We start from the raw sequence: 12,500 nt of genomic DNA, 5'->3' as shown, positions 1-12,500 counted from the left end.
ATGGGTACCGTTGAGCTCATCTCCTCTCTTATTTCACGCCGTTTTCATTCTTAATGGCATTCAACTGCTCACCTCCGTTCTTCTACCCAAATACAACCTGCAGCTGGTCTGTACACAAACAGAAAACATGTTTAAGATTCTGCGTGCAAGACGCTAATGATGTGATATGTAGAAGTGAGTGAAGAAGTTCACAAAAACAGCAGGAAAGCGGTCACGCACTGCTCCAAATAGAAGCTCCATTTACTTGTGAGATCTACTCAGAACTGTAAATAATAAAGATACTGTGAATATTTAAAAAAAAAAAAAAAAAAAAAAAAAAACAAGGTCAGACACAGCACATATTAAATGTGTAAGACAACAAATCAGCAAGAAGCACTTTTAAGAAAACAAGTCTAATGGGATGTGCTTTGGAAAAGTGGGCCCTGTAATGAGGCTCATTTATAAAGCAAAACAAATCGCAGCTCTGAGCAAAGTGGATATCATGAAAATGATTTCAATTCATTGCTCAAAACCACCCCCTGACCAAAAGAAATGAAATAAAATAATAAGCAAATAAAATAAAATAATTGTTAAGTCAAGTCAAGTTTGGAAAGGGAGACGGTAGGCACTAATCCAAGCCCGCTCAGTAAGGAGAGCTGTTTTCTTACAGGAAGTTGTCCAAAAATGTGTTACGGCTACTGAGATGCTGCCTTTCAAGCTTGTAGTTGAGATAACCATCTTCTATACCACTGGCAATAGTTAATTAGCTTCCTCAAAGCAACTGAGGGTTTCGCAGGCACTCGCAGGAAAACACTACGCTTTGACTATTCCCAAGAGCCAGGTCATCCAGGATCTGTCCTGTTGTTACTGACTCTTGCGTCTAGGGAAAAGATTTTTACTTGAAAGATGTGTGTTTTTTCTCCTCTACACACGGGCCCACCCACTGCTTTGCCACTCCCTCTAGTCTACAACAGTGGATGTTGCCAGCGACTTCGACTTCGTCAAAAAGGACAAGAGGTCTGCAGCCTCATGAAAACACTGGCAATCACATGCAATTTCCACCAGCTTTGGACACCTCCAGCCTCTTTCAAGGTTGGGCTGAGAACATTCCCTGTGGCGTCCGATTGAGGCCCCTCCATCCAGCAATTTTACTAAGGTGCTGCTGGCCCCCTGTGGCAGGTGCCAGTAGGCCTGCGGGGTGACCGTTACATCAGTGCTCCGATGAGAGCGGGTAATTGTTGCCCGGCAGGAAGGCGCGTTTCTCGCCGGGGTGGGAATACGCTGCCGTCACCACTGACAGCCGCCGCCCGCTAATTGTGACAGTTCAGCGCTTAGATCACTTTATGTTCTGCTAATTCACTACCCCATGCATTAGTTTCTCCATTAGAATATGCTAATTTATCCCCGGAGCTGCAAAACAGACAACAGCTCTGCCCCCCCACCCCCCGCTTTCTCTCTCCACTTTTCCAGCTTTTTTTTCTCCCTCTCCTGCTGCTGCTGAAACCAGTAGTGAATAATGTGTCAAAGTGACAACCAAGAGAGGGGGGAGAGATAGGGGGGGGGGGGGGGGGGGTAGTGTGAAGCAGACTCACATTCCCATCCATATTTTGCGTCTCACACACCACGGCCATGCAGGTCTTTTGTCAGAGAGCGAGCATTATTTCCCCCATCGAATTAAGGTTCAAACGAGGCAATCTCCTATGTAGTTACTGAAACGATTAAAGTCATTTGGTACAATTCTATTATAAAATGAAAACACTTCAGGAGCTAAAGGTCCCCCCCCCCCCCCCCCCCCCCCCGGCAAGGTGATGTAGCATTGGCATTGGCTCAGGGAGATCTGCTGATTAGATCGGAGTGTTGCGTAAGCACTCATGTCAGGACTAAGACCATTAACCATAGCATGCTGTTGTGTTCGATAGGTCTCACTCGGCCAGTCCTGTTGAGAACTCAGATATCCCACCTGATTTAAATCCATTGCCATCGTAGCAGTAATATGCTTTGTTAGATCCAGAGGTCATGAAGTGCAGCTCTTAATTTACTGTAAAGATACAGTCGACCACTGTAGGCCTAATACATTTTTTTGTCTAAATGAGAACACCTCCTGTCCTTGCATAAAACAACCTGCTGGTGTTCAAACTTCAGTGCTACTGTAGCTCTGTAAATGGCACACAAACGCAGTGCCTCAGACTAAGCATAAACAGATTTAGCATAAACAGACTCGGCATAAACAGTTTCAGGTTCTAGGGCTCCTTTTAGAGTTGTGGACTGGAGTATTTATATTTTACCTGGTCATAGACTTCTGAAGTTCACCTCCAAAATAAAAGCTGCCATCTTTGAGATCCGGCATTTCATTTGGAAAATAACATGGGGATTTTGAATTATCACACCTGTTAAACTTTTGCAGGTACAGAGGCTAACTTGCTATCTAACTAACAAGATACCGGATTTTCTTATAGCCTATATGGGCAAGGATGGGAGCATTTTTGTAGGGGAACTTCAGAGGTCTATTGTAAAAACCATGGTACATGTGCATTTGTTTTGGAGCCGAAGGACTAGCAACTGACGAAGACAATCTCCAAAGAGCTACTGAAAAGATCATGATTCATGGTTCATAATGTTTCTGAGATGTCACCAGGGTGTCAACAACGCCAACAAGTGAATTACAAGGTTAGTTCTCCACCTGTTGGGAGCTGCTAGCTATGCTAGGTGCACAATTCTTTCTCTTACGTTTGTTTACCAGTAAAATTACTTTGAAGCTGGTATATTAAGGTAAAAGACTTCCATGGGATGCCTTTAACACAGTACTGAAGTTGCATGGAGGGCAGATATGTAATCCGTTTACATCTTTCACAAAACTGTGACCAAGTTGTGGACTGTGCCTTTTTAGAAGATGAGTCATGTTTTATAATCATAGCCATAATTTACATGTACTCCATCTTCAAGCTCAGCTGTAATGTTGAATACTGCTGAATCATCCCTGATAAAAAATTAGCTATGAACATATTCCACAGTTCTGCCTTTTGAACTTTTAAAAAAAATATGAAACAGGAAGAGAGAGTCTTACCCCATGTGATGGGTACGTCAGCCAGCCCCAGTCTCCCGATACCAATGATGTGTCAAGGAGATTAACTGCAACAGAAGATAGAAAACACTTTTTCATGGCTGAGAATACAGTCAGGTGCATTCATGCTTAGGTGGTCAAGAAGAACAAAGAAAACAAAAGTACATCTGCTTTGATGCAGCACATTCAGAGACAGTTGTCAGTGAAAGCGGCGAGCTTGTCGGCCATGAGTATTTCATGGCGTCTTATTTACTCTAACTCATGCAAAGGTACATTGATCGACTGACTCGTGTCCCTCAGCCACTGCCGAGGGACACACTGGCGGTTGACATTCTAATTGTCTGATTAATCGCCTCTCAATCCCCGCTCAAGTCCTTCACAGCCCAATCAATGTGTCGTTTGGCTCCGGAGTGTGACACCAACATTGATCATCGGGGCTGAAGCCCCCCTGCGGTGCTGTCCACCTCTCTCTCTCTCTCGCTCGCACCGTCCATGTCTCTTTTCTGCTGTGTCTCGAGGCGCTTAAATTTAGCATGATGAAATATTCCCAACTTCATCACTGACAGACTGCTGGGACTCATCCTGCTTTTTTCTTTTTTTTTTGGCCCACGCCAAGGTGACCGTGGGATCAGACACCCCGCAGACACAAACCCCTCCTGAGTGACTCGGGCGTATAGTGCATGCATCACCACCACCTTTGTCATCATGGCTGAAGGCCATATCCTCCTCAATCACCGTGCTGTTTAAGTAGTCATTGTTATTGTGTGTTTTGATAAAAAGCCCATCTGGCATACCCAACAGGAGGAGTCTGTTGATCTGGCCTTAAGCCTAACAGCAGACGCCTGACGAAGACACAGTGCGGTCTGATGAGGCGAGGGAACCCTGGGCATCCCTGGGAACCGTACGAAGAACGTACGCAACACTGGGAAACACAAGCCTCACTCTGAGGGCGGAACATTACCAGGGAACCTGATCTAATTAATGCCGTGTGTTATGAGACACTGTAGATTTAAGGCTCACAAGTGTGAAAATGAATGATGCAATGATAGGATGATAGGATACTCCACTTTACTCGACTTTGTGACAAATAGGAAAGGAAATGAGAAATAAGTGTCCAATTTTGCAGTCTGTCTCCTCAAACAATGCTTCTGTTCTGGGCAGTGGGGTAAACACACACACGGAACAGGTCATATAAATGAGGTGCTCATAATTTTCCAGCTAACGAAGGAAACAGACTTAAGTAAACTCTCCTCCAGAGCTTCCCCATAGACGCCCTGGTGAAGAACATCAAGAGCCACTGGAACAGATGTCCTCTCTAGCTCGTCCCATCCTCCAGCCCTCATTAGCGGACATTAGTGTTTGTTGTGATGCGGATACTCATCATGGTGCTCGTGTTTACACCGGAGAGACTCGTGTACAGACGTCAGATGCTCAGGTCTCACTTACTCTCTCTCTCCTCACTGCAGTCAGGAGAACGAGGGGGAAATGAGGGAAGGAGAGAGTGAGTGAGTGAGAGAGTGAAAGAGAGATGGAAGCTCAGTGAGAGGGGTGGAGAGTGAGAGGGGAGGAATAAATGGGAAAGATTAGCCCATATGGTGATGGCTCTACTAATTTGAGGAGGTTGTAGATGAGGGCATTAGGTCAGAAAGCCTCAGGTGTCTCACGCTCCCTCCCTCCCTCCCTCCCTCTCTCGCTCGCTCCCTCTCTCCTCTCCCTCCTTTTCTGTCTGTGGCCTCACACAGTCTGCCTATTTGTCTCCTTTGTCTCAGTATTGATCAGTCTCCTTAGCCGCCTTCTATCGGCATGATGAAATTGATGAAGCGCTAGAATCTCAGATGCAAGATTCTGTCCCCTTTGTTCTTACAGCCAAGAACAAAGTATGAAATGTTGAATCAGTTGTACATAGATCACACCACAACATGGATCACACACAACGCTAACCAACATCACTTAAATGATTGTTTAATTCACAAATTGTACAAATGTATGTCATCCAATGTTTGCAGGTCGTTTGAACAAATTGTTCTACATATGCTATTGTATGTCATACAGGTTTATCATTTTCACTCTTTCATAAATCTTCCACTTTTCGCTGATGGCACGGCACATGACATTTAGCATCAAATATTGAAGTATGAGGCAGACAGATATTAACACAGAGATGGTGTCAATGTAGTATTCTGGTATCAATGTAGGTATTCTGGTGTCAGGCCAGAGACCCCTAGATAGGATCCTATCAAAAGAGGTGATTCACTCGTTGAGAAAATGAGGAAATATTTTTAAAAAGGTGCCTGGTTGTGTATGTGTGTGCGAAACACACATGAAGGGGGGAAAAAAGAGTGTGAGAGATTCCTGTAGTCAGCTCAAAATTTTAGGGTGGTACTGTATAAGTCACCCAGGATAATAGCTCCCCTTATTAAAGCAGTTTTGCAGAGCCGGTATAGAACGAGGTGTTCTTTGTCGAGATTGTACTGTACTGTATAAGAGCAGTACTCCTCAACACCACATACAGTACATTATTTCCCATTATAGGCCTGCAGAGTACTAAGTCTCACTGAAACAGAACAGTCCATAGCGGCGTGACAGTGTGTCTGGAGAGTGTGTGTGTGTTTTTGCTCCGTGCGTGCTGAGTGGGCTCTGGGCGTCTGCCCTGCCTCCTCTGGCCGGTCGCGGGGGAACATGTATCAAGTGAACGGAGTGATGGAGGGCCGCTGTGCGGGTCACTGGAGGAGAACGCCTGCAGTGGCTCTCCGGTGACACGGCTGAAATATCGGCCGTCCAGGGCCAGGAGTTAAGTGTGCTGCCTGCGGGGGCTCTGTTGTTGCTGCTGCTGCTGTTGGTCGACCATTGGGTCTTAAAGGCAGGTGGCCTCTCTCATTGTGTGTACACACACACACACACACGGACAAGTATGCGCTCACACATGCACATATGGCACACACACATACACACACCACACACACACACACACAACCACTTCAGAACATAATAAACTGTAAAGTTGTGAAATGTTCATTCAGCTGTCTGCCTCCTGTATGAATCTGAAAAGGCAACAGAGTTGTTTTTTTCCCCCTCCGTTTGTTCTCTCAGATTGAATAAATTGGAAACGTTTCTATCCTCAGAGGTACCGAAAAATGAGTTTTGTGACAGCGTCTTCATTCTCGTTAATAATCACAGACAAATAAAATGCAATTGTCTAGCCAAAGTTATGAGCTTTCCATCTCAAATTGGGATCATTTCACCAAATATGTCAGTCCTGATCGATTAGCTGACATTGCACTACCTAGAGAGAACAGCTACAGAGACTAACATATGGCAAAAATATTGAAAGTCTGGTAATATTCTAACTCCTTCAGCACGGACTACCAAAACTCCCTTTGGAACAGGAAGAAAACATATCTGTTGTGCTTTTCAGTGCTTTCTTTCCCAGCTTCCCTTTCAGTTTCTTTTATTGAACTCGGTCAATACTGCTCAGTAATTAGAGGCAGCCCGTCTAAAAGAGTCCCGATGGAGTCCAGATGATGTGGAGTGCCCAGACGGGCTCCGCAAACAAATTCTAGAAGTCATTATCAATAGTGAGAAAGACTTCCATGGCGTGTTGACAATGCTGATCTGGTCAATAGGATGCCTAGAGAGTGGGGGGAAGCAAACAAAAGTGTGCGGCACGTGCAAACGCACCAGCCTTTCATCTCCTTATCAAACGGCCCCAGCTATCCAGCTATACATCTGCTATAGAGATCTGCATTATTCATCTGCAGCAGGAAGCGGAGGACAGCGGTGGCGCATGAAGAGGATTCATTAAGGAAAACACACACACACACACACACACACACCCACACACAGACGGGTGTGAGTGGAGCCAGAGTCAGCTGTGCTCAGCTGCGTCTGATGCCTCAGACGATTTCATCAACTTCTAATGACTGTCACTTCGCCGTGGGAGCCGACGTCGAGGTTTTTCAACAACAGCAACAAAAAAAGAGGAAATTGCTGCACATTGTGCCATAAATACAGATATGTTTCCTCAATCTACATATAATGAAAGTGTGTGTATGGCGAGCCCCCAATCAGACAAGTGTATGTCTCTTAAATGCACAGGCATAATTATTTATTGCAGTGGTGAATGATAATTAAAGCAACTTTAAAGAGTTTTTAGGACCTTAAAATAACGTTTCCAAAATCATTTCAGCGGTTCATAAACTCGTAACAGGATGAACGGCACTCATGCATTCACTTCGCGGCCCTCTATCGGCTATAACCGCACTATGTAACTTTACCAGATCGGGTAGCGTACCTGTAGTTCGAATGAGACATAAGAAATTTGACTAGTTTCGATTTCACAATACATCATTTAATAAAATCACGCAACATACTCTGCGTTGTCTGTGGACATCATTATTTGCTGGATAAACCAATAGCATGCGTGCAAAATAGGAAAGATGCTTTAGTGTTGCTTTAAATGCACCTTCAGATCATGCTTTTTGATGTTTGCGGCGGGGGAGCCTGTTCAGAGGTGAGGGAGTGTGTCCATATGTCCAAATTAAGGTCATTATATAGATCAGCTGTCACATCGGTCAGGGTCAGTGATCGCATATTATTAAATGAACTAAATACTGTGCTCCAATGTGTGCCCCATTTTCATCTTAATGAAAAAAATTAGGACAGTCTGTAAAATTTTTACATTTTGCACAGATGCGATAAGAGCATCTTTTTTTCAGATGTCCACTCCAACACACCTACATAATATTGGAAGTACAGTATCTAAGAATTGTCAATGACCAGTTGCCATGATTTCTTTTGTCCTTGACCATGACCTTTCAAGGTTTAATTCTTAGGCCTTGTGAAATAAAGCCGTCACCCTGATCGTGAAACTAACCAAAACAACAACTCTATTCCTCCTGCCAACTATTATAGGTGCTTCTCAACATGCCTCCTCGATGCTCGATCCTCGAGGGGCATTCCCACTGATCTATAACTAACACTGGATAGACTATCCCATTGTTTTCGCCCCATCATTCTCTATGTAGATCAGTGAGAATTGAGGCCCGAGGAGCGAGGGAGGTCATACAAAAGCCCAATGCCCAAGTCCTTCCTCCTCAAGATGCCTTACCTGTTGGTAAACTGACACTGCAGCCCTTTCTGTAGCACATCTCTTGCCCTGTACTCTTGTGAATCCGCACACTCCGCTACTATCTTGAGTGCACCCTCAGCTGCTTGGCTGCACACTGTTAGCGCTAGCATGGCGTGCTAGCACAGTTTTAGCTTAGCGTAGCGTATAGCGTGTGTGTTTGTGTCTAGCGTAGCGCTGGCAGGCAGCACAGCGGTAGCGGTTCTCCCGCGGGGACGGAGTGCATCAGTGGCAGCAGTCCTCTGGGAGCGGCGCTCTTCGCCGTGTCTGCTGACGGAGTGTCACGGCACATGCCGGGTGTGTGGATATTTATAACGCAGGTGCGCGGAGAGGGCACTCGCCAGCCACAACTCACCGCGCGCGCGAGGGGAGCGCTCGACTGTGTGGGACACGCTAATGACTGACGCTAGGCCTATAGCTGACTCTGTGTCCTGCCACTCCCCGAAATAAACCGCAACACCAGCCAGGTGAAATAGCAACTTTTGAAAAATCTAGTTTGAAAAAAAGAGGTGTTCCAATTTCAGCGGATTCATTTGTCATGGGCTGCGGGGGGTATTGGCATCGGAGCCCCAAAACAGCGCGCGGCTAAAATAGGGAAAACATTCTATTTGTCAACAGGGTCTATCAAAAACTAATCACCACGTCTAATGACAACTGAAAGGTCTTTTCATGAGCAGACCTAATGACTTCCCATTTCCTCGCAACGATTCATTGCTAGTGTTTCATCAACACCTTCCATCTGATAAAAAGTATCTCATCAGTTCAGTAAGCACCCATGTAGCACATTAATTTGATTTTGTTATTTTTTTCCCCTTAAAATGTTTTTTGTCCCTGATACAGTCCTCAGTCTCCTCCGAGGATGGAGAATGGCAGTCATAAATCAGCCAGCACTGACTGAATTATTGACTGGCTCGGTCCGACAGGGCCAGTGACGGCCTCCCTCAGACCAGGGTGGAAACTGAAATTACCCCCCCTCCTGCCCCTCTCCCCCCCTCCTCCCCCTCTCCCCCCCTTCCCCCCTCATAGTTCCTCGAGCTTCAGACTTTGGCTGTTTTTTTTCTTTTTTTTACTCCTGGAGACTAATGTCTACATTTCTCATCAATTAATGACTAAAAAAGATGATTTATTTAGCGTGTTCCTCCACACGTTTCCAGCGCTCTCTTCAGGAGCCTGTTCCTACTTGACGAAATGTTGTTTCCCGAACTCAACAGAATGTTCCGGCACGGCAGCGTCGCCGTCGTCCCGTCCCCTTTTTTTCATTTCACCGACGCACTCGACCATCTGATGGAAAGCAAGCGAGTGTCCGGAGTTAAGCAATCCTTGGCGTTCAAGGAAAACACATTTAGCAGTCCTTCAGAGCAATCGCTCCTCTTTGGTCCGCCGACCGAAAATGAAGCGTCACAGCGCGCGAAAAGGGATAAATTCCACACTTGACAGTCCATTTCCACCAGATACTGTTTTTTAATCTGTATAAATCTGTGTAAATGGGCGTATTGTTTGCTTGCCATTCAGGGGAGGCCACTGAACTGTAGCACTGGAACGCATTTCTCCGTCTGTGTTGGTGTTTACCATAGATTGGTTCAGTGCTAAGCTCCTGTCGCGGAGAACTCTCATCAGATAATGGATTAAATGTGTGCATGTGTGTCTGTTTGTGTGTGTGTGTGTGTGTGCGTGTGTGTGAGAGAGTGTCTGACAAGGAGAGTCAGTCAGGCAGAAGAAATAAAATAGAATGTATATGAGTATGTGTGTGTGAGAGAGAATGTTTGTGTTTATACGTGTGTGTGTGTGTGTGTGTGTGTTTGTGTGTGCGTGCGTGTGGTGTAACCGTGTGTCGCCTGATTTCTTCAGTATGGGGTGCTGTGATGCAACATGCCTGGCTGCACTGATACACAGCCTATGTGAGGCTTACAAGCTGTCGGGACTTTGACACCGTGCCACCGCGCTCCGCTCATTGTTATGCCATCGCTTGATAAAATGTGATTGGATTAGCGACAAGCGCCAGGAAGTAAACGCAACAAATATGTCGATGTCTAACAGCGTAACATAAGAGCTCGACTTGCCCTCTACTGTGATGTGGCATTTCGTTTTCCATTCATATCAGTGTGATCCAAAAGCACAAAGGAAGGCAGCTATTGTGTTGTCTCCAACGTTAGCTCCACTGTACTTTTCGATTCTTTTCGTGTGAAGGCCCAGCGGTTGATGGACACCAAACAAGCACCACAAACAATATTCAACATGGAGTTGCTGATGTAACTCAATGAGTCACCTAGGAAGAGGCGTCCAATTTTATGACTAGAGGTACAAGTTTGGACATTTTGTCCCCGGCCCACAGCACTGTAATAATGAGGGGCATGGCACAGTCAAAGACCCTGTAAAGCCTGACATGCATGGGGAAACAGTGAAACGGGAACGTAGATGTCGGGAGGTTTCTGTTTAGTATTTAACATAAGGAATGTGTAAGTGCAATATTCTATTCCACACTCAAGTAAACAATTACTTGTGTGGATTATATCGCATTCAATAACATTCAGGACTATTGCCACATTTCATCTTTGCAATAAAAACAAAGCAATCAGCCTTTTATTTGCATTTCAAAATTGCACTCAAGTGAAACTTAAGTGTCCATTTCAATCATTTCAGTGTTTTAACAAATGTCGGGCACAAGATTGGCTGTGAAGGTAGGATTCCTTCATCATAGTGATATTTCATCTCACTTGGCTCAGTATATGTCTACCCTGGGGCCAGGGGGAATGTACTGTATATGTCACGTGAATGCAATGGTAATGCTTATGCCATATCCTAAATGAAAACACCAACAGCCCTTGTCTCCTCTGTCTGCCTTGTGATACAGTAGGATCTGATGAATAAAAATCTACACATTGTACGATCAAATTTTTTATTCGCCTGATTTAACATGCTAACTGATCTCTGCATTAATACGATACATTTCAAAATGTGTTAAACGATAAATCAATCCCTCCAAAAAGATTTCCTTTTGGTTCTAACAGATTCCCTTTTCACCTCTGCATTTCTCGGCTTTAATCTCATTGTGAGAAGTGCGCTGTGAATGAGAAATGTCCAGAAATAATGAATAAAACTCTCACAAGAGCATACTCTCAACCAACTCTCACTTTAGTCATTGGACTATGTCGGAGTAGGCAGTGCCGGTTCAGCCCTCCATGGGGCCCTAAACAAAATCCTGCTAAGGGGCCCTCCTACCTGTACTCGGGCCAAAATGTAACCTTTTTTTTTTTTGTCGCACCTGATACCTCAGTGTTCCCAATTCAATCATCCCAGCCCATTTTGTCTACAAAAGTTACCAAATATAGTGTTTTCCTCATACAGGACTAGGAGAAAGAAAATAATTGTAAAAATAATTGAAAGCAAAATAATTTTATATGATTGAATCACCTTCACAGCTATAAAAGCAGTTTTAGGGTCTGGGCTGCTTGATTGTGCTAGTAGGCCGTGGGTTGAAGGCACCCTTGTCAGAGCTTCTCCGGCCAACCTGTCTCCCCCGACATGGTCTCTGTGGTATATTGGCTTTCTTAAGTTTGACCCTCTGGTGTTACCGTCACGCCCCTTGTGGTAGTTCATGCTTGTGTACAGTGCTGATTCCTGGGTTCGACAATACAGTGACGCCTGTGTTACAATGGTCTCCGTGTTCTTCCTTAATCAACATTAATAGTGTGTTTATTAGTCCTAAACTATACTACAGTCTCCACCTCACGCCTCACAGCAGGCCTGATTAGACCCATTACACCGTGGGTTCTGCCATTTGGAACATCACACGGGGCACCTTTTTTTTTATACCAACTGTGTGAACGCTGATGCAAGAAAATGCAATAGATTTTTGCCAACTTTTCCCATAAACCATTCCCCTCTGTTTTTAATGATCTTGGATCTAATTAGATAGAGGAACTTGCTAAAAGAAAAAATGTAAAAAAAAACAAAAAAACATACTGTCTTTCTTTCTATTTCTTTCTCTCTTACTCTCAATCCTTCATATATGTTTCTCTCAGCTGAGCCTCAGTGCTGTTTGTATAAGCATTATGAGAGTGTTAGTACTATTGGTATAGTAATGACTGTGCGTGGCAGATATTAATATTGCGGGGAAAATGTGTTTGCTGTGGGAGAGAGGTGAACATCCTGCTCCTCAGCTTTATGCCACCTTCAGCCCCCTCTTAATCACGTTAGGCTTGTGATTTATGTGCAAATTATGGGGGCATAAAATGTATTATTTCCTTATGAAAATGGGAGGGACGATCCATCACCGTGGATCAGAGGAAGTCTGCTGATCACTAAATCACGCTCAGGGACACAGCCAACAGCAGC

The 12,500-nt window shown here is 44.7% G+C and overlaps 1 protein-coding gene across 1 annotated transcript in view; it reads right to left on the bottom strand.

The window, feature by feature from the left end:
- Positions 1-12,500, bottom strand: part of epha8 (eph receptor A8) — a 65,019-nt gene that overhangs the window by 45,715 nt on the left and 6,804 nt on the right. The window contains exon 2 of the mRNA XM_062546357.1: positions 3,044-3,108. Within this exon, the coding sequence (XP_062402341.1) occupies positions 3,044-3,108 (65 nt within the window). The remainder of the gene's footprint in view (positions 1-3,043; positions 3,109-12,500) is intronic.

Source organism: Sardina pilchardus, chromosome 9 (genome assembly GCF_963854185.1).
Source record: "Sardina pilchardus chromosome 9, fSarPil1.1, whole genome shotgun sequence".
NCBI lineage: Eukaryota > Metazoa > Chordata > Actinopteri > Clupeiformes > Clupeidae > Sardina > Sardina pilchardus.
The sequence above is the reverse complement of the archived record's forward strand: the minus strand, read 5'-3'. Positions and strand labels throughout refer to the sequence as shown.